This window comes from Lacerta agilis, chromosome 9 (assembly GCF_009819535.1).
Source record: "Lacerta agilis isolate rLacAgi1 chromosome 9, rLacAgi1.pri, whole genome shotgun sequence".
Taxonomy (NCBI): Eukaryota; Metazoa; Chordata; class Lepidosauria; order Squamata; family Lacertidae; genus Lacerta; species Lacerta agilis.
Window position 1 is genome coordinate 31,965,556 of NC_046320.1, and position 27,108 is coordinate 31,992,663.

Consider the following 27,108-nt stretch of genomic DNA (forward strand, 5'->3'; position numbering starts at 1 on the left):
AATTATATAGCGAAAATGTAAATATGTCCTAGTATTTCTATTGTATTTACCACAGTGAATTCTGCACTGGGGAAGTTGCTGTGAAATCTTATACAGGTATGTGTCTGTTAGAGGTAAGCCCCACTCAGTTCAATGAGACTATTTACTCCCATAGGATTACAACCTTAAGGATTTCAGTCTAGAAACCAAATTTTGTGCTTTTACTGAATTATGTGTCCATCATCATTTGGAAGAGCGAATGTTCATAATTGAATGTGAAAGGTGGTGTTAACTTTTTTGCTAAATGTTTTGATCATATTGCTTTTTAAATCTGGCAGGCAGCCAGACAATTTAAACACCTACTGCTTATGTGGTATGCCGTTCTAACTATGTTTTGTCATTTGCACACCTTCCCCATTAAATCCCAGATCAAGTAGAAAAACGGTGCTGAGACTTTTTCCTCTCCTTTCCTTTTAATACTTCAGTGATCAATATAACTTGTGGTATGTTAAAACTTGTTGGTAGAAATACATTGCAAGGCATTGTTTTCACAAGACATGTTGTTTAATAATAATAATAATAATAATAATAATAATAATAATAATAATAATAATAATAATAATAATAATAAAAAAAAATTACTTATACCCTGCCCATCTGGCCAGGCCTCCCCAGCCACTCTGGACGGCTTCCAACAGAACATTAAAAACACCATAAAACATCAAACATTAAAAACTTCCCAAACAGGAATGTCTTCAGATGTCTTCTAAAAGTCAGATAGTTGTTTGTTTCCTTGACATCTGGTTGGAGATGTATTAGTTTTTAATATACTATTAGTTCTTTTGGAATGATAGCTTTACTATCTCAAAAGGTCCCATGGCCTACAGTCTCTTACAACTTTATTTTAATCACACATCATTTGCTCACCCCCAATGAATCTTCACTTTGACACCCTGGGAGAATGCACATGAACCATGAATTTTTTGGAGGGTGGGAAGGGGTTGTTGGAAACACACTCAAAGGTTATACAATCATAGAATTATAGAGTTGAAATGGACCACCAAGGTCATGTAGACCAATATTCATTTTATTTACAGTCTCATCCTAGGGATCTTTAGTCATAAGCACAGCCCATTAAATTTAATGTAACTTATTCCCAAATAAGTGTGTGTAGGGTCACTGCATTAGATAATAGCATAGGATACTGAATTCCACTAACCTAAATAGGCTGCTGACCTAGTCTGGGAAAAGAAGCAAGTTAGGCTTACTGTTTGTCTCACCTTATAAGCTCCTTCCCCCTCTTCCCCATTGAGAAATACATAGATGGATTAAATTGATTAGTGCTTAATCCTGCTGAGATCTCTGACTGATACACAGGGCTATTTATAACCAATTGTATGGTTTCCAATGCGATGGCAATGTATTTACCTTTAAAGTTGATTATGGGTATAACATTGTATGTGACAACACCCAAAATTCTAGTCAGTTACATAAAGAAGTTTTGCAGACATGTGAACACATTGCTTGGAACAAACACAGGTGAAATGTCACTGGCATTTAGAGGGTTTCATAACCAAGCAGTTTGTTGTGGGAGTGCTCTGGGTGGGTTATCTGTCCTAAGGTCTCAAGCTGAGAACATTTACAATGAATAACAAAAGTTTTAAGTTGGATAATATATTTTTTAAAGAAAGTATTTTTTTATTTTATCAAAATAGGTGGGTTTTGTAAACATAACTCCTTATCAACACATCAATCATCTCTGTGCACTAGGAATCAGGGTTTAATTTCTAAAGCTAGGGCTACAGAAGTTCAAATCTGCCTGGAAAAAGGCCCAGCCTGGATTTCCAGTGGTTCTGGGATAATCAGAAATTGCTAGGAAGTATACAATTTCTGTCTGTGGACCATGGATTAACTCAGTCTCTGGTGCAAGGACAGTTGTCTCCCCCAGGAGACCATTTTGCCTAATTCCTTTGTTCCAATTCTGTTGAACAGGGGAACTGGGATGAAGGTTGGTAAAAACCCTTGAGCTCCATGGTGCTGCAAGGGAGCCAAAATACTGTTTTCATGGGGCAGACAGATAACTTGAAGCCTGCCTGTTCAAAATTCACATCCACTGATGTCCTTACCTCTGTTAGAGAAGTGTGCGTGATTGTTACTCAGCAGCAGCGTAATTTCTAAAACCCCAAAAAGTGCTAGTGTAAAAGGCTAGGCCTATTTATTTAATCTCAACCGGCTGATTCACTGGTGAGGCAAATGCATTTTACACATGCCCTTGGCAAGGTTCCAACTTGAATAAAATATTGGGAAGGGGGCAAGTAAGCCCTGCATAATCAACCACAAGATGCAGTGCCCATTAACTTTGTGGGGGTGCTGGAGGCCCCTTCTAATATTTTGAGCCCCTAGGTCCTAGGAGTTAGCCCCTAAAGCCCGGGGTGAGCATTTCACACGTTCTGATCCTGGGCTAGGTCCAAACAGGTTGTCCCGAGGCTTCAATCTGGCTGATCTCCAACCGTTGCCAGGGAACTCTGGACATCCTCAGAGGCAAATGCCACGGAGCTGAACCGTGATCATTAAATCCAAAGCTAAACCTTGTTGAACTCAGCTGGCTGAGAGGGGAAGAGCAGGCTGTGCGCCCTAGTGTGCAGGAGCTGCAAGGAGCGGGTTCACGTTTCTCCTGGGCACCTTGGGGGCAGACCCAATTCCAGTCGCTTCTTTGTGGGTGCCACTCCCCCCCCCCCACTTTTTAATAGCATTACGTTTCAACCGCATCTGCTTCCCTTCCTCCCCCACCCCCGGTCCCAGGCAGCTCCTTTGAAACCTAAACAGATTACGCGAGGCGCATGAAGGACACGGCGAGCTCGCCGCGCTTCCCGAGGAGGGGATTTGGCTCCAAAATAGGACGCTAAGCCGCCTTGCAGCCTCGCGCTCGGTTTTTCTGTTATTATTACTTCAAGCGGCGGCGCGAGGGGTCGGGTTCCGGCTAGGCGCTCCCTCAGGAAGAGAGAGCAGAAAAGAAGCCGTCGACGACAACGACGCCTCGTCCGCTGTCGCAGCAAATATGGAAGGAGCCGCGAAAGGAAGCGCTTTTTAACCGGAGCCCAGCTTCCCCTCGGTTTCCATGACAGTTATTAGGGCAGCGGAGAAATTGAATTGTCTCCCACAATGCTCTGGAGAAAGGAAGCGGGCGGGGGAAGAGGAGGCGGCGGCTGCACCACTGGCGAAGCGACGGAGTTCTCCTGACCCGCAGTAACTCGCCTGACGGAGAATTTTCCCAAACTCCCTGGATTATCATGACGCCTCTTTTTTGGCCGCTCTCTTTCTGCTTAGGTTAACCGGGGTGGGTGTGGTTTATATAAATATATTTCATTTTTTATTGCTGTTACTGTTATTATTTGTGGGAAGACCGCGTGGGTTTGCCCCCCCCTCCCCAACCCGCCCTCCCCAAGCTGCGCGCACTCGAAGCAGCTCCATGTCTGGCCACGCAAGGATATGAACAATTATTATACAGGTGGGCTCTTCGGAGAGAGCGGAGCTCGGAGGCGTCCAATCAGGCTCCGGCAACCTGCAGCCCTGTCAGAATGCCTCTCCAGCGGATCTCCGTAGTCCCCGCGCGGGAGACGGCCAGCAATGGGAGAAGTTCGATGGGCAGAAACAAAGAGAAGAACAAGGAAGTCGAGGTAAGAAGAGAGCAGGGGCGCAAATCGCGCTTGCCACGGCCTCAAGGGGAGGGAGGAGGGTGGTAGGAGATCCACATACCCCACACACCCCCGTTTACAGAGGCAGGAGGCGTGAGGTTTGCATGGCAGCTGCTGCACACATGGTTGCGGCGCACGGAGATCTAAGTCTTCGCTGACGCCTGAAATGCAGGATTCTCAAATGCATCCCTGGTTGATGGGAGGGGTTGGCGCATGTATAAGCGACGGCGCTGAGAAGAGGATGCAAATGTTTCGCGTGAGACTCCCCTAGGAGAGAGAGAGTGAGAGTGTGTGTCTCTGTGTGCAAGGGAGATATATGGTCCAGTGACTTAGGCAGACAATGGGCATTGTTCCTTCTGTACTTTTCAGGTGGCTGTGCTGAAAGGCAACGAAGCGTCTTGTTCCAGAGGAGGCGGGTCACGGGTGGTGGTGGTGGAGGAGGAGGAGAGTGTTGCAAAAGGGAATGACATAAAGCAAACCATTTCTTAAATGGAAAAAAGCAATAAAGTAGCAATATCAGTAGTCCACTGAATGTGCATGTGTGACGTGCATGCATATTTAAGAATGCTCTGTTTTCACGTGAAACCCATCTGTTTCCCCTACTCCTATTTCCATTGTTCTTTGTCTTAAATGGAAGAAACTCTTGTTGTTGAATAATAAATTATGGGCTCCTAAATGCTTATACGTATATAGTTAACAGTCCACAAGCAATAATTAAGACGTACAGAAGTATTTTGTGGCACAGATTACAGTTTACGCAAGGTAAATATATGCAGGTGACTTTGTAGTTAAATTATTTGATGGTGTGTGGAAAACTAGCTGCTGTGACTCCTGAAGCCACTTGGCTCCTTTTTAAAACATTGCCTAGTAAACATGCATAATTAACCTTTAACACACACATTTTCAGTTGTGAATAACTGTGGCAGGAAGTGAACAAATGGGAATATTTAATGTTTGACTGGGGGAAAATTGACTGCATTTCCATGTTGCATTTTACTGTAACTCTTTTTTATTGTTTTATATGACATCCTTCTCGGTTTCAGATATCAACAGCTTATGCCTTTGCAATTTGTCTAGTTGTGTAAAATAGCAGTAGATTTATTAACACTTGGCTGAGAGCCTCCTTTAGCCTTTGCAGTTGACTTGTAACTAATGCAGTGATTATGGCTCCCTTATTTCCAGCTGCAGCCTCCTCTGATGTTATTCTTCCAAAGCAATTAAATATTATTTTCCCTAAAATGGACTGAAATGAATAATCAAACATGATGCTGAAAACTGTGAAGTATCAGATTAAGAGTTTTCATTGTTGAGGGATCAACTTTAAAGTGAGAGTGGTTCAAAGACACCCCCCCCCCCAAAAAAATAAAAGCTTGGAAAAGGGGGAAAGTATAAAGTTGGCAGAATGATGAGTTAACAGCATAATTCTCAGTTACGTAAGTGTTTTAGGGTGAGGCAACAGAGTTGTTGTCATGGGAATGTAGGAAGCTGCTTTATACTGAGTCAGACCATTGGTCCACACTGGCTGACAGTGGCTCACCAGGGTTTCAAACAGGGATGTCTCCCAGCCCTACCTGGAGATGCTGGGGATTGAAGCTGGTACCTTTGGCATGCAAAGTGCATGCTCCATAACTGAGCTCCTGTCTCTTCCAGAACCCATTATGCAAACACAAACAAAATGAAAGATTTCTTTAATGGATTCTTTCCTCATTTTGAGGAGGTTTTTTTTAATTTTTATGACGTGCTTAGTTGTGTGTAATTTGAGTTTAGTTTAATTTTAGCTTGAGCATGAGCTGCTTGTTATAAGCATTGTGTTTCAGAACCTCATGGTGGGCTACGGAAGCAATATTCAAGAAGGTTCAGAAACCATCGGAAAAACAAAGGTTTTGATGAAAAAATGAGAAAAGATACGTGTGGTAAGATTGTCTTCTCTTGTGCAGAATCTTTCCACTTTCATCCACATTCAAAGAAAACAAAACTTCCTACATAAAACTGTTCATACACAGTAGTGAGCGTATAGTAGATCCACGAATGATTTATTCAGATCTTTGGAAATCATGGTCCAATCCTGAACAGTCTGTTCTATGTATGAGTAGCCTAGATTCACAGTGTACCTGAAAGACTTTTTTAAGGGTAAATTGGAGGATAGGCAGTTTTGAGCAGCATTCAGTGTACTTTAACGTGTCTGAAAAGACACTCTTGTTTTTACTGCTCCATGGTTTTGTCCCTGTCTTTAAGCAGTGCTGTGGCTACTGGGGTAGAGGGGGACGCTAGCCAGGCTTTTGTGCTGGGTGAAGCATCCAGAGGGTTGTCATTGAGGCTCCCAGCCTCTCTGTGTGTGTGCACACCTGCAGATGTGCATGGGGGCTGCCAAACCGGGTCTTTGATCCAGGTGCAATAAAGCCTAATTTTGCCCTTGCTTTAAGTAAAGTGTGCATCAATCTCAGTTGCAAAACTGGAAGTCTTTCAACACTACATGCTTTCCAGACTTGGGGTCATTTTAGCAGATCTGATAAGTAAAATAGCCTCTTGGTCCTATAACTGTTTCTTCTATAGAACTGTAAGACTGGATTACACTTTCTTGGAATTTCTGTTTTGATCTGCCCCAAACCTCCCTCCAAATCCCTTGCCAGACTAATCTTGGGGGCACATTCTTCTTGCTCCATATCCTCCATTCTCTTCACTTTGACCACATCAAAAGATCCCCAACTTTACCACTTGAGGAAATGATCCCATAGTCAGTAATTCCCTTCTTCAGCATTTCTATTGTTAAAAGTGATAATAATGAAAGGAATTGCTGTTTTCTGTTCTGAGAAATGAGAGCTGAATGTCATGTTTCTGAAAGAGTGGATGAAATTGAGACATCAGCCCACTAACTTAATGAATTTACAAGTTTGGTTTACAAGTTTCTTTCAGGGAATCATCTTCCATATACACTTGTTTGCTATGGAACCACATCCCATTAAAAATGATTTGGGACATGTTCAGTCTAGGACTTACATGCAGTTCCCCCAAAGCACTGGAAGGTCTGCTGAATCTCACTGTTGCCCCATGGGAACTGAGAATGAAGTCTACCACATGTAGATGGAGCATGGTGAGCAGGCTGTCTTTCCGGGGAAGCTTGTCTTCTGCTGCTGTTTGATTTATTAGGGAACATCTGATAAGCCGCCATGGGACTCTTGAACACTGTTTGAAAACCTACCTGAACTAGCTCTTCCACTAAGCAGCTATGATTAAAAACATTTAGGCTACTAGGGTATAGAATAGAACAGCACAATCCTTTCCATATTTATTCGGAAGTTAAGTCTTGCTGTGTTCAGTGGTGGTTACTTCCAGGAAAGCATTCATAGAAATTGCCACTTTAGACTATAATTCTAAATGCAAGGCTTGAACGTGAATGTGCTCAGGTTCACAGTCTGAGATTGGTTCACATTGACAAAGTCTCCACTGCAGTTGTGTACTTTGGTGCATGATGATATGAAAAAAGACTGCTGTGAGACCCACTATTTGCATGGGGAGATGCATGGCCACAGCAGTTGTTATAGCTGCACCTTTTCCAAGATCAGCAAGGACTGACTGGCTCCTTGTGTGTATAGTATAGTCCAGGTTTGCCTTTGCCCATGCAGCTGTGTCTCTAGCTGTGCAATTGTGCAGGGGAATTTGGCAGTGCGACCATGCCTGATCCCATTGTGTGTCTACCATCTGCTGTACAGAATAATAGGTAGATGTAGCTTTTCCTGCTGCATGCTAGTGAGGGCAGTAAAGGTAGGCAGCAGAATGTTAATGTTTTGCTATAAAGTTTAGGTCTATGAGAGCTTGCGCAGTCTAGTGGCTAAGATATTTAGTTACAAATTGGGGACTCTCTGGTATGAATCTTATCTCTGCCATGAACTCACTGTGTGTTCATAGGCAAGCCATTTTCTCTTCCTCTCTCAGCATTCATTCCTGATATTGCAGATGACAACACTGATTTATTAGTTATTTTATCAGGGCTGAAGTGATATTATGTATGTGAAGCACATTACATGTTCTAAAAGGCTATATGTATGTTAGTAATTATTAAGTTGTGTTACATGTTTTATTTCTGTGTGTTTGTCTCCAAGTTTTATGCTTGTTCAACAAGCTGCACATATGTGAGGGATAGACAATTTGGTTGGTACTGATGATGCTTTCTTGTTAATAGCAGGAATCTGTATGTCAGGGAATTTCTCTTAAACTGAGAACTAAAAAGTAAAGCTCTGAACATCTTGCAATGCAAATCTGAAATTACTTAGGCCAAACCAAGTGCCTTGTATTCACTTCATTGCTGCCTATAATCCCTGTAAAATATTGAACGTTTTTTATGGAGATAAGGCAAAAGAAAATATTAATTGCTGTTCTTCAGTTTAGTGCTTGGCTGCAGCAGTTTCTTACTAGATGCTTTATTTAATAAGGTGACTATGTAAATGGAATTGGTTACAGATTGAGCACATTCAGGTTTCTTGTTAAGAACAACTGCTAGAAATGCAATTCACTAATCTCAGAAGCAGCACAGTTTACTAATCCAAATAGTGTATTGATGATGAGTTGAATAAAAGTAATCATTTAAAATCAGTTGCTCTAACTTGGTCTAAAGCATTATGTAACTATTCTTCAATTGAATTGAAGGTTTTCGGAGGCATGTACAGTATTTTGATACTTATATAAGTACTTTGCAGCCTTGAGAAAAGTGCTACAAAACTTTGTTTTAGACCTACTTTCCAGAAAATAGAGTTCATCAACTTTCTCCTGGTTCTGTAGTTGAAAACTAGAACTTTAGTTTCACTTTAATATTAGCATTGTACTTCATATGCAGGGATGTGTTTGGCCTCTGGCTTCCCCAGTACTGCACTAAATTAAGTTGCTTTGGGTTGCCCTGGACAAGATAAAGTGACTAACAAATTTAAAACATAAAAAATGATAATATATGATGAGTACGTTGGTAAATTCCTCTAAGACTACAGTCCTTTGCGTACGGCCTAGGGATATGCCTCATTTAACTCAGTGGGACTGGTTCCAGTGAATTCTTTTTTATATAAAAAAAAAACCCAACTTAGATCCAACAAAAAAACTCTGCGCAACTTAAATATTGCTAAGCTAAACTAATGAGCAAATAAGAGTGGGAAAAGTTCTATTTAATGCTGTAAAGCATTACAGTCATTAATGAAGCGCAGTAGATGGCTTTGGGCAAGTCTGTCAGCCTACCTTAGTTGTTGGCAGGGCAAAGTGAGGAAGGCAGAGGAATAGAAACATAGGAAACTGCCTTATACAGAATCAGAGCATTCATCAATCTAGCTCAGTTCTGCCAAATTGACTGGCAGTGGGTCTCCAGGGTTTTGGACAAGTAGTCCCTCCCAGCCCCACCTGGAGATGCTGGGGATTTACTATGGGACCTACCAGTGAGCTAGCCTCTCCCCTCCCTATACCACCATGAGCTTCATGGAGGAACAGTGATATTGAAATGCAATATTAAAATTACGTTTTTCTAGTAAAGTAACTAGAAATGTCTGTCTAGTCCACAAATATATATAGCAAAATGTTTATTTATTGAAAACCTTGGATTTTCAAATGAAATTCATTAAAACCCTGCAGCCCCCCCCCCAATATTTGAGATTACATTAATTTTGAAGCTTCTAGATTGAGGTACAGAAACATTAGCTGCAAAATGAATAATTTCAGCACATTGGACAGTTATCAAGGTTTGTAGTGATATTGTACTGATGCAGTTTTTTATATATTCTTTATGTAATAAATAATATAAGTCAAAACAAATATATTTAGCCATAAAGTCACTTGGAGCTGGTTACAAAATTATTTTTTTGCACTTAATATTTCAAGCTTCTAAAAGCTGAATCATTGTGCATTATTTCTAAAGTATAAAATACAGGAGAGTATTTGCCTCTTAAAGGTAAAGGGACCCCTGACCATTAGGACCAGTCGCGGACGACTCTGGGTTTGCAGCGCTCATCTCGCTTTATTGGTTGAGGGAGCTGGCATACAGCTTCCGGGTCATGTGGCCAGCATGACTAAGCTGCTTCTTGAGAACCAGAGCAGCGCACGGAAACGCCGTTTACCTTCCCACCGGAGCGGTACCTATTTATCTACTTGCACTTTGACGTGCTTTCAAATTGCCAGGTTGGCAGATGCAGGGACCAAGCAATGGGAGCTCACCCCGTCACATGGATTCGAACCACCGACCTTCTTATCGGCAAGCCCTAGGCGCTGTGGTTTAACCCACAGCGCCACCCATATCCCAATTTGCCTCTTAGAAATGGTAATTGGAATAATTTGTGTAGAGTGATTCATGAAAACGGACTGTCTGCGGACTGGACCCTGAGGGCAATTGGGCCAGATTCAGCCTGTGGACCGTAGTTTGGCGACCTCTGTCCTACAGCAATAATGGTAGTTCATTCTTGCAGTTCTACTGCATGTATTTGGCTGCTTGGCCTCCCCATTCTGCAGCCCTCTCAGCACATCATTGCCCTTAGTGGGTCTTTGTTCAGTGTGGTTCAGGTCCTAGCTGCTCCCAATAATGCCATCTGTGGCTGCTACTTAGCTAGCTGCTGCTGTGTGGGGCTATTTGAAAGCCTTCTTGCAAACTGGGCTGGGGTTGCCCTTTGCAGAGGCTGTGGGAATTTCCTTCTCCCCACATTTGTGGTGAATTGGGCAATGGTATGTTCAGAGGTGTACAATTCAGTGCAGTTTGGAACAGTTCAGTCTTTCATCTTGATGCAAAATGGTATCTGATGGATTCTTATCAACCGGCCGGTCAAGATTGCTAGAGAGGGGGAGAACGCCACTGCCTTAGCTGAAGAGTGACGAGACAATTTATGTTGGGAGTTGCAACGCCGATTTTAAGCCTTGACTGTATTCAGCCTGCCAAGCTTGAGGCTGGTGACGGTCGTGGCAGAGGGCAAGAAGTGAATTAGTAAGAGCTACACTTCGTCTGCTGGCGTTGGACAAAGTTTTACTGCGACTGAGACTCCCAGCTGAAAAGGCTGTTCGGGGGTAAGGGAAATTGCCTGGATGAAAACCCCTCTGCAGCATCTTCACACCCTGTTTTCGGTATTATGAAGTTGGGCTTTTATCTCTCTTCTCGTCTTTCTTGTCCTTCTGGCTTTCCTCCCACTTCATTATGACGCCTACTAGTAAACGCAGCAGAGACCCAGAGGAAGCAGTCTCAGCACCAGCTCCTAAACAAGCTAAATTGGAGGACTCTTTTAGTAAACTGACCTTCATGGTGCCAATAAAAAACAGATTTTTTCCCCTTAAAGATGTCTGCGATAACGAGGTGGTTACTCTAGCGGAGGATTTGAATACTCCACAGACTATAAATGTAAATGGAAAAGCTACAGGGGATGGACCCCCCCTGGCGTCAGGTCCAGAAATTGAACGGGGGGATTGTACTAGTTGGGAACAGCTCCATCTAATAATCAGAACTCTTCACTGTATTTTTGAAAGACTCGATGGACTATCCTCACAATTCTGCAAACTTCAACAAAGAATTGTTCTCCCTCCGCCGAAGGCAGCCCAATCTGTGGCAATAGGTGATCCAGGCAGACAGCGTTACCCCCCTTCGAGTAACAAAGAACTGGATAAGTTTAGGTTTCAACTTAATCCTCTATTGTCCCACCAATCGCTGATTCTGCAACCAAGGAAATTATGCCTCACTATCTGGGATGGGTCTCCGCGGTGGGGTACCTTGCGTGGTGTTAAAGAGCATCTAAGCAAACTTCTAAACATTGTGTCATCACAAGTCGACCTTATTGCAGTGCTACCACTGAATTATCAGCGCAGGCACCAGAAAGTAATGCTCGCTTTTTATTCCTCAAGGATTCCCTCTATCTCCATCAGGCGGAAAGCATTCCTGGCAAGTTGCGGCATTATACCAACAAGAGTTTTCACCGATTCCAAGACAAAACCACTCCTAATCGATAGATCACCCGATAAGACACCCTCATCTATTATCCCAGATACAATCCGGGACCCTGAGCCACCTACCTTAGACACGTATGTCCCGCAACAATCCATGTCCCATGCTCCCACCGTAGTAGCAAAGGATCATAGCTGTGAGGACAACCACTGGACACCCCCGGAGGAAAGATGTCTTATCGCCTCTTTTGGTGAGCTACCAACAACTGAACAACAGGGAATAATCTGTAGGCTGGACTCACTTAAACAACAGCTCTTGCACATCCTCCATACTAAATCGTTCATGAACATCAATCACCCCAATTCAGCAGAACCGTGCTCTATGGAAATGGATGAGTTAATCCCTCAAAGCCCTATGCCAAAGTGTGCGACACCCTTGCTGGGTGCCAGGGCCTCTCTCCAGGAAACAGATCCCCGCTCCATACCTCAAGTTGGACATCTATCTCCACCACTAATAGATCTACATTCATCCCTCTTGGATAACGAGCCGAAGAATGATGCTCAAAATCCTACCTCTCCTAATAAATCATTGCCATCCTACTCCTCTATGCCGGAATTGGAGTCCTCCTACTCTACCGACATACAAAGAGCGGATGCATTAGTGAATTCTCCTTGCTTAGCCCCAGAGGCAGTTCCAGATCTACAGTCTCCTCTGACACCGAGACAAACACAGGAGGATGCTGTCCCAGTGCTGAGAGTTAACACCGTGCTGCAGGACATTGAAGATCCTGCAGGACATATAAACCAGATCATCTCAACCTCATCTGGTTGGCCTACTAGGGGGCCTGCCTCTGCCGTCCCTGTGAGAACTGATACACAATCCCTTAAAGACCGACGGCTCCACTTGGAGGCCATCCACACATCGTCCCCTAACATCATGGAGGCGTGTGACCTGTCTGTATTAGAAACTCCACCCAATAGAGGGAATGTCCAGCTGCGTAAGCCTGTCTATCCCTCCTTGAACTCTATGCCAGTGCGGCCCCCACTTGAGCCACTCCTACAAAGTAAAATAACTGATTTCTTCGCGGGGTCCTCTCAGCCTCCTAAGGACACTACCTTTCCCCCTAAATGACAGTCAACTGGTGAGCATAGAAACTGTCCGCTATTGGTTCTTTGTTGGAACATTGCCGGTTGGCGTGGGAAAAAAATCTGACCCCGAATTTTTGGCATACATTAACTTGTTTCACATCATCCTATTACAAGAAACCTGGGAGGAGGAGGAAATTGTTATAAATGGTTTCGACCTCCTAACACTCCGTGCTAGCCCCTCCTTGAAAGGTGGTCGCCCCAAAGGTGGTCTCGTAATTGGTGTTTCACTCAAGCTACATACCAAACTCTCTTTTGTGCAGGCTTGCCCCCCTTATGTTCTTTCTGGGCTGATAACGGGGGAAAAGATCTCACTTTTAATATCCAATGTCTACCTCCCCCCAGGAGGGCGGCGCCCTGAACTTTGCTCTAGATGGGACTCCTTAGAAGACCATCTTCTTTCTTGTTACATTAAATGCCCAAATATCCCTTCTATAATCGGTGGAGACTTTAATGCCCGTACCGCTGCCAATTGGGACTCATTGACTAAAACCAAATGGTGGACTACCCCCTGTTTTGACAACTACGAATGGGAGCATGTTGCAACAAGAATCTCTAAGGATTCCAGAGTAAATGAGGCAGGAGTTATCTTCTATCTAATGGCCATCCGCCTGAATTTAGTTTTTTTGAATGGTAGATACCCCCCTGATATACCGGGGGAGTTTACTCATCTTGGCACAAAATCTAATAGCGTCCTTGACTACCTGTTGGTTTCCAGGGATTTAGCTAAGAGTGTCCTTTCCTTTAAGGTCGATAATGTGCAAATTAGTGACCACCTTCCCCTAACGGCCACGCTTTCTCTAGTTTGGCAAGGGGTTGACCATAGACACTTTCCCCTCATGGAAATTAATGCCGCATCTAAATTAAGAGGGATTAAATGGTCAGAGGTTCTTGCCCTAAAGTATAAAGAATTTTTTCAGAAAGAAATCCAAGATCATCCAATTGTTTCAATTTCCGACTCATGTGAACCCAGTGCAGTTCTGAATGTCTTTAGCCACCTTACAGCAAACTTTACTGCTTTTTTTACATCGCCTTCTCAAACAGTTACACGAGCCAAATATAACTCAGGAGCTCCCTGGTATAATTCTGTATGTAAACAAGCCAAACTCCAACTGCGCTCAATATACAACGAGTATAAAAACTCAGGCGCTTCCAGCTTACCATCTATATACTTTCAAGCCAAATTAGTCTATAAACAGGCTCTGAAAATGGCAAAACGGGAGTGGCAGTCTACCCGTTGGCAAGCCTTGATCTTAGCTTCCAAATCCCGCAGAGCTAATGAATTCTGGTCACTAATTAACAGTAGAACTAGGAAATATCCCTTGACTGTTATCCCGGCCCCTACTTGGGAACAGTTCCTGAGGAAATGTTTCTCACAGGCAGAGGCTCCGGTTCCCCATCTGGAGCACTTGTTCGAACACCTACCCAGATGGCCGCCCACAGATCCAGGCGAAATATCAGTCCTAATATCCCAGTTGAAAGTCGGCAAGGCCCCCGGCCCTGACCTGGTTCCTGCAGAGGCTATTAAATCACATCCTGAGTGGTGGTCAGGAATCCTGGCCAAAACCTTTGACGCCATTAATGTTACTGGCTGTATTCCCAAGACATGGAAGGAAGCCATTATTATACCAATCTATAAAAAAGGTCCTCCTGCTGATCCAGGGAACTATCGTAGTATCAGCCTCCTTTCGACTATAGGGAAAATATATGCCCGCTTGTTGCTGTCTAAACTGTCTCAATGGGCAGAAGAATCCAACCTGATTGGCCATGAACAAGCGGGCTTTAGACCCAATCGTTCCACCATAGATCATGCCATAATCCTTTATCATCTTGCAAGGAAATACTCCTTCCCCAGTCGAGGACATTTATGCGCTGCCTTCATAGACCTGAAGGCAGCCTTCGACAGCATCCCCAGAACCATTCTATGGGAGAAATTGGCGAGGTGGGGCATTGATAAAAGGCTCCTTTGGCTCATGATCCAACTGCATGGTGGATCCTCTGCCAGAATTAGACTTACCCCCGCTGGTGACCTTACAAATGCGGTCCCAATAAATAAAGGAGTCCGACAAGGTTGTATATTAGCACCTTACCTTTTCAACCTGTTTGTCAGTGATATGAGAGAGCCTCTAAACGAGTCGCACGCTTACATTCACGCCCCCCGCATCGCAAGCTACCGTTGTCCGCTGCTTTTATACGCAGATGATGCGGTGATCCTTTCTTACTCAAGGGTTGGGCTATGTAGGGCGTTAAAGATCTTTACTGCTTACTGTCAATCTAACCAATTGTCCATCAACCACTCAAAATCAAAAGTTGTAGTCTTCTCTAGAAGTCGGAAACTTTTTCAGTGGAAGCTTGGTGGAGTAAAAATAGATCAAGTTTTTAAGTTCCAATATCTAGGGATTGTTTTCCAATACAACCTGAGCTGGAAATCCCAAGTTCTACATCTACTTAACAAGGGCAAAACTCTATCGCATGCACTTCTCCAGTTCTTTTTCTCAGACGGAGCCCTACACGTGCCCTCGGCTTTAAAGGTGTACAACGCAAAAGTTATTACCACTCTTACTTATGCTGCTCCGCTTTGGGCAGCTCTGGTAAATCCGGCCCCGCTGGAGGTGCTGCAAAATCAGTTTCTTCGCCGGCTCTTAAAACTCCCTACGTGTGTTAGTAATGCAGCTATACGACTAGAATTGAAGATTCCTTCACTAGAGACTCTCTTATGGAAACGAATATTCACCTACTGGTTAACTCTTTGGCATAGATTACCCAGCCATTATCTCGTCCAATGTCTTTGGCGTGACGAATTTGCAAACCCTTGGACTGGGAAAATCCACGCCAAACTTCTGTCTTTTGGAATCTCTCCTTCAGATTCACTTAAATTAGACCCTGCTTTGGCAAAAAGATTAATCAAACAAAGACTGGACGATTTGGAGCTGCAGCGTAATCATATGCTGGGTGGGGGTGTCTGCTCGCCTCGGAATTTTGGAGTTACTCCAATACATCATGTCCCTCTATACCTATCCTCCCTCTCCACTGCTGGGCACCGATTCGCTTTCACCAAAGCGAGGTTTAATGTTTTTCCTTCTAATGTCCTGAGACATAGATTTTCCAAGGGCCTAGTTTCCGCCTTCTGTGATTGTGATAAAAAGTCAACGGAATCTCTCCATCATATAATCTTTATCTGTTCCCTGCATAGTGAGGCTCGGGCAAAATTACTAAGACCAATAACTCAGAAACTTACAGGTGCACCAGCTGAGTCACACCTTGCCTTACTCCTGCAAGACAATGACTCCTATACAACCTTGCAGGTGGCAAGGTTTCTAAACTCTGTCATATCTCAAAAAAGGCGCTGTGGCCAACTACACGACTTCTAATTTTTTTGTTTTCTGCTCCCCGGTTGCAATTTTAAAACTTGTATTTGTGCTGTGGTTTGTTTCCCTATGACTCCAGGGTCTATGGTTTGCTGTAACTTTATGTCATATATTACATATTTTATGTTTTTATGGGCTTATAGCCGCAATAAAAATTTGAAATTTGAAATTTGAAATTTGGTATCTGATGGTGACTAAATGTAAACCAAAACCCACTCACTGATCTTGGGAACCATCACATTAGATTGGGTGATGATATCTCCAGAGGTGCCAAAAATGCTAGAGTTTGAAACTGTAAAGCCAAATTGGGCAGTGCCACATCAAATTATCATAGAAATCATAGACTGGACTTTTTGGTCCACCATCTCAGATTCAAAGTGACTTGCAATGGTGTCCAAACTGGCTCCTCAACCTCAGGAACTGTTGCCACACTGGGTGATGATATCTTAAGAGTTGTCCAAATGCATAAAAGCAAGAAGACAGACTGATGAACCACTAGTCTCTTCTTCCCTTTCTTCCACTTGCACATGGGATGGGTGGATAAAAATATTTCTGTGTATATTTTTCTAATAGATGGGAAACTGAATTGAAAATACAGTATACAACAAAAGGTACAGTTGAGGATGCAGCAGTGCTATATTTGACTTCTAGTTTTCAAGTGAGGAAAAATATTTCACCTTAGTTTTATTTATTTATTTTAAAAAAGGGCACTAATGGGCGCAACACACCCCAATACCCTGTATGGCAAGTGCATGGCTGTGTGTTTCTTTGAAGTTTGGGGAATTGTATTTTCCTTGTCAGATGGGGAAAAGCTACAAAAAGCCCAATGAATAAAGGAGGGGAAATACTATGAGGAGGGATACTACAAGAATACACCTGGCAGAAGCTTGATGTATAAATTTTCTGACAGAGATGCAATGATAAATAGCATCACAATGGATGTTTTTCCCGCTGATGTGAAAGTAGAAGCAAGTTATCATAGCTGCACATCTTGGTAGTTAAATTTGGGGGGGGGGGAATGATAGTGACTTGAATGTAATACTTAGTGATTTTCAATTGGGAATAAGAGCATGTGTGTGTGGTTAAATTCAAGCCAGTGACTGAAAGAACATCTGACCATAGCATTAGCAGGGTATATTTGGGCCCTTCTAACTGGAACATGGAATCTAAAGCATAAGGGCTTGCAAAGAGAGCTAGAAACAGCTGCAGCTGACATAACACTTGCATCATGTGACACACTGGCATCATGTGATGTAGTGTCTTGCAGGCGTTGTCCTAAAGCCTTTCCAAGCTGTTATGTGATGCACATTAGGCATATCATAATGGCCTTGCCTACAGAATGTAAGAAGAGCTATGCCTGTATCACCTAGTCTAGTACTTTATTTCCAGGAGTGGCTAGTCAGATGCTTCCCCTTCAGTGTAAAGCAAGTGTAAAATTACACCTGTTCAGGCAAAAATAATAGTAATCTCATTTTCACATGTCTTCTCAGGAGGCAGGGCCGGCGCGTCCATTAAGGCGAACTAGGCAATTGCCTAGGGTGCCAAAATGGAGGGGGTGCTGACCAGCCTGCCCCGCCGCCGCTCCGCAAGCAGCAGAGTGGTGGGAGAGGGGGGAGCAGCCCGAAATCAGGCTTCTCTGCCCTCTCCGCCAGCTGCAGAGTGGCGGGGGGTGGGGGTGGGGAGCAGCCCGAAATCGGGCTTCTCCACCCCCTCCGCCAGCGGCAGAGTGGCAGGGGAGGGGGAGTAGCCCGAAATCGGGCTTCTCTGCCCCCTCCGCCAGCGACAGAGTGGCGGGGGGAGGGGGGCGCCAGAAGGTTATCTCGCCTAGGGCGCAAAAAACCCTAGCACCGGCCCTGTCAGGAGGTGTGAGCTGGCAGTGACTGACCAGGAATTAGACCTTGTGGTTGTAGTGGATAGTGTGTGACAGCTGCTAAAAAGGCAGATTCCATGTTATGGATCATTAGGACAAGAGCTAAAAATAAAACTGCCACCATATAATTCCATGGTGCAACTACATGTGGAATGTTGTGTACAGTTCTGGTTGTAGAGTTGGAAAAGGTTCAGAAAAGGACAACCAAAAATGATCAGGGGGCTAGAGTATCTCCTTATGAGGAAAGGCTTTTTTTTTTTTTTTTTTTTGGTTCAGAGAAAAGTACCCAGTGACATAGAAATAGCAGGGAAAGATTGGAGTTAGTGATTTCAGCTTGACTTCTAAAGTTTCATGCAGGTAAGACTAGAGCACATTGCTTCAACACTAGGTTATCTGAACTTTCTGAACTCAGTGGGGATTGCAAATCTCTCTCCCCCAGGACCCATTTAAAGAAAAAGTCACAGGTATTTGTAAAGCACTTTGAAGTTCTCAAGTGCAAAGTGTTGTTAAAAGGTGACATATCTTTGTTAGTTTGTGAGAATGATTCTGCACAGAAACTGGATGCTTGTAAAAGGAAGAAGTCTACCCCTTCTTTCTTTCTTTTTTAAAAAGGAAGGAAATGTTTTATAATAGACAGATATGAAGATAACTTAGTTGCTGTTTGAATATGCATTTTGTCTCTGATAAGAAAAGTAAGCAATTTCGTACATCTAGTCTATCCTTAGATCTTGAGGATGGTTACCATAGGTCTGAATCAGAATTTAATAGAATATAGAGCAAAATAAGGACTAGTTTTCCAACCAGATTAATTCCACCTTTCATTAAATTAATGCCTCCACCACACATCCTCCATTGTAGAAATGGAGCATGTTTCTTTTGAATGCCTTCCTGGTTTCCATGTGAAGTTGCCATTTCTGGTTCTGATACTGAATCATAGCACTGGTCTGTCTAGCATAGAACTCTGTTCTCCCGCTGGCAGCAGCAACCGAGAACTTTGGTGCTTAGGACATCATTGTTTCAGAAGAGTCTGATGCAGCTCTCACCTAGTGCAGAGGAGATTTGAGTGGCCTGGCTGCAGAGTGCATTGCCTGGAAGTGATGTCACTGGGGATTGCTGGTGTACTGCATCTGAGGCTGGAATCAGAAGTGGCCAAAAGACTGGCACTGTGTGAAAGGGTGAGGCAATGCGAAGAGATGGATAAAAGGAGTGAGACAGGTCAGGCTTCAGAGCAGAATTGAGGCAAAAATGAAGGCAGCTTAGAAAGTAGCTAGGAAGAGGCCAATTTCAGAGGGAGAGAGGGCGGCAGGGGAAGAACCCTTAACATACAGGCATGAGAAGAAAGCAAGGTTAAGGGTAAGAGAGGAAGGAGAGAGAAAAGGAGAACCTGGTGAAAGACAGGTGGCTTGGGCCTTGTGAGTCCAGGCCCTAGGAAGAATTGTGGCACTGTACAGATAGAGTGTGGATCAATTCATGTTTCATATGTGCAGTGTATTCTGCTGTTAGTTTTACTGCATGTTGCATTGTTCTGTTGTTGCTGCTTTCAATTGCTTTTGTTTGTTTTTTAATGTTTTAGATTTTACATTTGTGTTCTGTTTTGAGTGTTGGTTGCAACAAATATTGTTAGATGATGATGATAATAACAAACATCTGAGAAGGTATGCTTGAGGAGCAGATGCTGAGACTATCCCTCTACAAATTATGTAATACATTCAGTGAATAATTGATAGGGGCAGAGGAAATTATTTGGATATACACAAGTTCGCTTAATGCAGATTGGCTATTTCTTAGTGAAGCCTTGCCACTTGTCTTAACCACTCCAGTTGTAAATACAAGAGGGGAAAGAAGCAGATGGGTTCACCCTTCAGTTTATACTCCCAAATATAATTATGACACCAATATAATAATGATAGAATACAAAACTGGGAGTAGCAGTCCTTGGATAACTTATCCAAAATAAATGGTGCAGTCTTGTGCTATAAATTGTGATTATGCAATTAATCTTCACTTGATTTAAATTGCTTAAAATAAAATTTAATTTTATTCCAGATGAAAATATGATGGAAATTATTATTGAATTCCAGACAACAACCCTGCGTGCATATAATGCCATTGCTCTGGAATCTCTTTTTAACATTATTTTTTACATGCCACCCTTCCTCCCAAAGGAAACCAAACACTTAAAAACAATTCCAGTGCAGACACAGACTGGGAAAAGTGCTACTTAAGTGCTACCATGGTCATCACCCACCCCCCTTAAGCCAGCTCACCTTGCATTCCAGCTGCTTTATAAGGAGAGGAAAATGTAGACAGACCACTTTACTACTTTTCTAACATCTATGCAAGACTGCATATTGAAGGCACAACTTAACTTGTAGGTAGTTTCCCTTATTGTTTACATCTACTTAAGGTGGTACAGGAAGCTCTTAGAAGGAAGGAAAATCAAATACTGACCATTTCCACTTCACCCTTCAGGGTTGGTTTGTTTGTTGGCTTTGCTAGCTGTTGCCTAGAAATTCTGGTTCATGGCTGCAAGGTTCTTGGGTGAAACAACTGCAGTTTCTTTGCTTGCCAGAGGGACTAATTGTGACTTGCTTGACAAACCATGGCTGATTCATGGAAGCTGCTATTCAGAAGAAGATTTTGTACTTTTCTGTGTTCTTCCTGCCTTGTGTTCCTTTCCTTCCTCCTTTGGATATAACCTGTATTTGGTTTGCCCTTTTTCATTTCAATATAGTTTTTTTTTATATATAGTCATAAATCTGTATTTCTGTACTGTCTCCTGCACTTGATCCAGATCTAGATGCTTTGCATAATAATTGGTCCCCATTATCTTCCTATGTCTGGGGATGTTTGTATCTTTTGCCTGTTCTCTGGAGTCTCCTTTGGCCTACATCTATAGAGATTTCTGTACCTTTGATAGATCTTTCTATTGCAGGGAGTGATATAGATCTGTTTTGAGCTATCTGGAAAATTATTTCATTTGCCATCATATGGGTATATAAGAATATCATGGATAGTACATCCACAATTTAGGTATACACTCACAAAACTTCCATTTTGTGCTTTCTTTGACTTAAAGTTAAAAACAAGACAGATGATTACACTAAAAATGTTAATTAGCTACAGCAGTATAAAATTATGCACAGCATACAAGCTGAAAGCTTCCAAATTATAGCTTCCTCATAAAGTGTAAGAGCCACACTGTGTATTTATAAATTAAGAATTCCATAACTGTTGTACAAGTTGCCATTAAGCATTTTTAAAATGTCATGAGTTGTAATGCTTTAGATTTTAAGTTACTATTTTGTGTTTAAGCGCATCAGTATTGCCTTCTGTAATGCTCTAAACAGCTCCTTCATAGTGCCTTCTAGATTATACAGTCTACCCCAAAAGGTAAAGGTAAAGGGACCCCTGACCATTAGGTCCAGTCACGGATGACTCTGGGGTTGCAGCGCTCATCTCGCTTTATTGGCCGAGGGAGCCGGTGTACAGCTTCTGGGTCATGTGGCCAGCATGACTAAGCCGCTTCTGGCGAACCAGAGCAGTGCACGGAAACGCCATTTACCTTCCCGCCGGAGCAGTACCTATTTAACCACTTGCACTTTGACGTGCTATCAAACTGCTAGGTTGGCAGGAGCAGGGACTGAGCAACAGGAGCTCACCTTGTCGCGGGGATTCGAACCACCAACCTTCTGAGAAGCAAGCCCTAGGCTCTGTGGTTTAGACCACAGCACCACCCGCGTCCCGCAGTCTATCCCAAACCTCAGCAAAAATACTAAAATGGCTTGGCTCTATGATTAGTTCCAATGATGTAACATAATGTGCACATGTATGTTTTCCCTACTAGGACAAATGGTAACTGTGGGGATGACGGGAAGCAATTGAGAAAGAGGTAAAGGACAGCATTATGCCAAGTTCCTAGCTTCTCTTGTCTGTCTGTAAAATGGGAGGAACCGCAACCCTTACACCACAGAGGTGTTCAATAATATAAGAATAATGCAAATTATTCCATACATCAAAGGTGCAAAAATATTCATTTATTTAACAAAGTCTTGATTGTAAAATGAACCCCTAATGGTTTACAAAAATAAATTTTTTAAAAAGGATGGGGGCATATCATGAACTTGTCCTCCAACTCTCGCCATGCTTGCTAGGGCTGATGGGAGTTGTAGTTCAGCAACATTTGGCAGGCCAAAGATTCCCCATACCTGCTTTAAAGACTCTATTGTCTGTATGTCTGGTTCTGAGGCTGTCTGTTTTTCAAGTGATCATTTAATATACCCCCATATTAAATATGTGTGCCATAGGTATTGAGAAAACATTCCCCCCCCAGCTTAGATTTTCATAGGAAGCCCAAACACTTGTGTAAAACTAGTGTGTCCTTAGTTTCAGTGAGCATAGGTGCACCTGCCATTGATTCCTAAGGATCTATGTTCTCTGTGGCCCATTTAAAAGTGAAATGCTTTCAAGCAGCAAAACTTGAATCATGAATCTAGTTATACTGATATCTTAAAATGCATATAAAGATGTAGTCTCCCTGATAGTGGAAACCAACACTGACTTGACTGGGTTGAGAACTGAATGCTATCAAGTTCAACAAGTGCCTTCTTAAAATAAAAATAAAAATGAGGCATGTTGTGTGTTTTGCCCAGTAACTGCCAATGCTGGATCAAAGTGGCTTAGAAACATGGCAAGGCTTAAAAAGGAGTTTCCATTTTAATGGTGGGAGCTACTACATTAATTTCAGAATGTTGTGTGCATGCTGTTGATTTCTAGGGATTGCAGTCTTAACTTCTTTAAGAGTTGAACCCCATTTCAGTTTCAGAAGTTACAGTTAAAATGTAAATTAAAGAAACGCTATGCATATTAACTAACCAACTTTAATTTGAGTCATTCACACAGAGTAATGAATACCTTGTCCTTAATTTGTACCCTTAATAAATTTGTGAAATATAATATCTTGCTTTTATTAGTTTCTGTTTATTGGTTTGGGTCTTCATTTAATTATCCAACTTGTCTAAGAAGATCGCTACTTCACCAGCTTTCAACATTGATGCTGCAAGTTTTGTTTGAAGAAACAACAAAGGAACAACAAACCGAATGAATACCAAAGTACATAATGGAGAAATGACAGAATACTAAAGCACAAGAGATCAAACAAATGAGCATTCAAGCACCCATACTGCAATCTTTGAAAGTGTTTTTTTTTCTTAATCCAAACAGTTTCAAAGATTGCGTGATTCACTGAATTTAAAATTCACTTTGAATGTTTTGGCCTTAGAGGATAGAAAAGAATGAATGAGCAAGCTGATATATGGAATATCTAAAAAAAACCCTCATTGCTCTTGCAGAAAACAGAAAAAGCATGCTTTGCTTTGCAGCCTAGATTTGCACACATTTGAATAAAGAAACTTCTAATGTAACAGCTCTACTAAGCAGTAGTTTCCCTCCATTGCTGTCTTTTGTGTAAGAAGCAAGAAGTACGGCTTCGCTGTTGCGGGTGAAATCCAGTGTTGTCATCCTCCTTGTAGGTTTTGATCAACAGCTTTTGATCCAGTGGAGTCATCTGCTAACAGAAGGGGAGGGGAGGCAATTTTCTACCATTCCCCTTTATCCCTCCACCACCTTGCCCATTGTTTCAAAGGGTTTCCCATCCCCCTGGTCACAGAGTTTGGACCATGGAGTTGGAGTACGAAGTGGAATTGAACAAAACCATTTCCCTTTTACCTATATTTGTCGATGCTTACACTGGGAACAAAAGCTATTATCTGAAGTGCTGCTAGAGCATGAATTTTCGTTGAATAGGAGAGGGAGTTGAATTGCTTCTTTATACCAAATTACAATTTAATCTGTCCTGCTTATAGGATTTCACCCTCAATAGTGAAGCTGTACTTCTTGCTTCTTACACAAAGGAGTTCCTATCTGAGCATGTTGGTCATATCCCTTAAACATCAGGCCCATTAGATTCATGATAATTTGTTTAATAGGACCTTGCCAGTTCTTATGTCCTGAAGTCCCTGCTACTCATAACTAAGATTAGATTGCTCAACTCTTTTTCTGGTTGGACTCTTGACAAGTACGTACTCTTAACAAGTACATATATGAGAATCAGAAATCCAGTAGATGAAGCATCTATCATCATTGCATCACCATGTTAGGAAAAAAAAATGGCACCTGTTGAGTTATAGCTTGTTGCATAGTTTTTAAAGGTGCATAAATTTGTCAGAAGAAGTGTTCGTAAGCCCGATCTCTCAGCCTTATTAACTAATAGAGAATAGACAGGACTGGCAAATGTGGGATCTTTCAGAAGCATGTTCCTTAATGAAATTAGCCCTAAAACTGGAATACAATTACAGTGTAATGTTTGGGGAAGAGTAAGAGCAGAATCTTTAGCAATAAATAATTGAAAGCAAAGGCCACAAACTAATTAGCTCATTACAATGTAAGAAAGAATTATGCATCTTTCTGGATCTCCTACTGCTCACATATGTTGCTTTGGTAACAGCAAGTTAATAAGAGGAGCTCTCATTTTCTGCTTATTAGATCAGTTCTAAAATAACATAATCATTGCAACACCACTCTCATGATCCAGACAAGTATAAGACTGTATTGCTTCTTCTTCTTCTTCTTCTTGTTGTTGTTGTTGTTCTAAGCTACAGTCCTATTTCACTTTGCTGGAAGTAAATCCCATTGAACTCAATGTAATTTAGTTCTGATTAGATATGAATAGGATTGTGCTGTGTTGCCCACCTTCCTGGCATGGTACATACAGAGGTCCACAAACTTACATGGAGATTGCATTTCAGGGATTGCGCCTAAAGCCAAAACCACATGTAGTCAAAACACATTGGGTTGAATGGTGGGTGGGATTGCCAATATCATTTCCCCCCCCCCCAAACCCCACCACTTTCAATCCCCTTTTTATTTATTGCCACATGCTGAATGTGCACAAGCTAAATGTGTGTAAGTAAAAGACTTATTGTACTTCAATGCAGCTTATTAATCATGGCTATATTCCCCCGCCCGAAAAAAAATGCTCCAAATAAAGTATAAATTAAGATATGCTTGTGTGTGTGTGTGTTAAATTCCCTCTGATATTTTTTTTCTGGATTATATGCTTTGCATGTCTGATATTCCAAAACAAATGCTAGACCTTTCATCTGCATCTTTCTAAGACAGATCAGGAGAGTGACATAGTGCAGATTGTGTAGGCTGATGCTGCACCCCATCTGCTGTGCATGTGGCATTTTATATCAACAATACTGGCCTTACCTGTCAGGCTTTGGGGAATCAGATCCCTCCCATGGTGGCAGCCCAGAATCAGAGAAAAGATAGAAGTTCTTACCAAGCAATTTATTCAGTAATTCACAGAGAATGACAAAGGAATGCAGCCTTCCCTAATAATGGCATTGCTCCAACCCCACTACGTCTCCCCTATTCGGCGTCACTCCTGCATTGGTTAATCTGAGCTTTCTGCCTCTCAGCTCTCTATTCTAATACCCTCAATGCCCACCTGGTCATGGAAGGGGGGGGGGGTCAGGAATGTTTTCCAAGGACACTGAGTCTGCAAGCTGTCTCTCCCCTGGTGCAGTGGCGGAGGAAGCTTCTCCAGCACCCAGTGTGGGGCGATCTGCCCGGCTGTGCACGCGCAGTGCCCATATGGACAGTGCCTGAGAGCCCTCGGCTGCCCTACAGCTGGGGGGGGGGGAGGCAGCGGGCAGACAGTGCAAAGCCCCGCAGTGAGTGCCGCCTGCCATTTTGTCACTCCCTCAGGGTGACACCCGGGTTGGACTGCACTCCCCGCACCACCTTCCTACGCCCCTGTCCTGCTTCTTCTTCTTCCTGCTGTTCCTCTTCCAATATTTCCCAGCTTCTGCCCTCTGCAGCCTCTGAACTATGCCCTTCTGCAAACCACTGTTCTAAATCTATACTGCCCTCCTGTCCTCGGGAAGGTTCATGAGAAGGAAGTCCCCACCATTCCTCCTAAGTCCAGCGCCTGACATTACCAAAGCTCAAACACCACAATGGACAAAATTTTTGTGTGTGCCTTCAATATACTTTTGCATAAATATATGGTGAATCTCCTCCCACAAAGGAGTGGTGCACATAGGCAGGGCTTATGCTATCCTTATGCCAATTGGACAGCCACCAAGGGATCAGACCTCACAGGGGTGTAGTACTGACCTTTGAAGGGCACAGTTTTTATGCAAATTAACTTTTGTTATATGTTATACTTTTCTGATAAGTACTTTTCTCTCTCTGCCTGAATCTTCCAACATTCAGCTTTATTAAGTCCATGAATTCTATAGTGTTGTGAGAGAGAAGGAAATAGCTTTTTCTATTCACTTTCTCTCTGATGGGTAGTTAGAATGTCCATACACAACCACAGATGGTCCACTGAAAGAAGACTTACTAGATGAGGGTCCAAACAAGGGTAAGAACATGATTCGTCAGAGGTTCTAGATGGGGGAGAGAAAAGCTCTGTTACTTGTAGATCAGTTGTTGGTTGGGGAAGCATAGAGAAAAGAATAAGCCTGGTTATCTGAGAGAACCCTGCTGGAAGAAAACCTGGAGCTGGTAGCAAAGCAGAGCAACAACACATGCTGTGAAGTGGTGGTGAGGCATTCATTAGGCAGCAGAGTCCGGTGCAAGAGGGCTTCAAGTAGCAGGGTCATCAGAGAGTGAATTCAAGGCAGTAGTCATTGAAATATCTGAACTGTACTAGAAGTTAAAACAGCAGGAGGAGCTGGAAGCAGAGGAAAACTGCTGTACAGCATCTGTTTCTGGTTGTGAGTGAGTGGTGGGGGGTGAATGAAGGGCAGGGAAATTAGCCGGAAGGAAAAGCTATTGAGAGCTTATTTGGCTAGGGATGACTCTTAAAAATTACTAACTGTAATTGAGCACATTAGCTCTGGTTAGTTTAGAACTGTAAACTTCACCCTACCACTTGATTTTGTAATGCAAATAATTTGCTAAATAAACATACTGTACCAGTTTTTACGTTTCTGGAATGACAAATTGTAATATTCTTCCTTTCCTTTTAATTTTTTCATAGTATTATATAGTATTTGTTATGCTGTCTCTCTCCCCTCTTCATATGTCATTTCCTTATCTTTCCTTTCCCCCTCTTTTTTAGTTCAATTCTTTCTTTTTCATGAGAAGC

At 42.6% G+C, this 27,108-nt stretch overlaps 1 protein-coding gene across 4 annotated transcripts in view; it reads left to right on the forward strand.

The window, feature by feature from the left end:
- The first annotated feature begins 3,416 nt into the window (after positions 1 to 3,416).
- Positions 3,417 to 27,108, forward strand: part of MARCHF1 (membrane associated ring-CH-type finger 1) — a 122,080-nt gene continuing 98,388 nt past the window's right edge. For 2 of the 4 annotated variants that reach the window (XM_033159963.1, XM_033159965.1), the window contains exon 1: positions 3,417 to 3,656. In XM_033159963.1, the coding sequence (XP_033015854.1) occupies positions 3,558 to 3,656 (99 nt within the window). In that variant the 5' untranslated portion in view covers positions 3,417 to 3,557. Of the gene's footprint in view, positions 3,657 to 4,285; positions 4,437 to 27,108 lie in introns of those variants that run through there. The other 2 variants (XM_033159961.1, XM_033159962.1) reach the window with 2 other exon arrangements.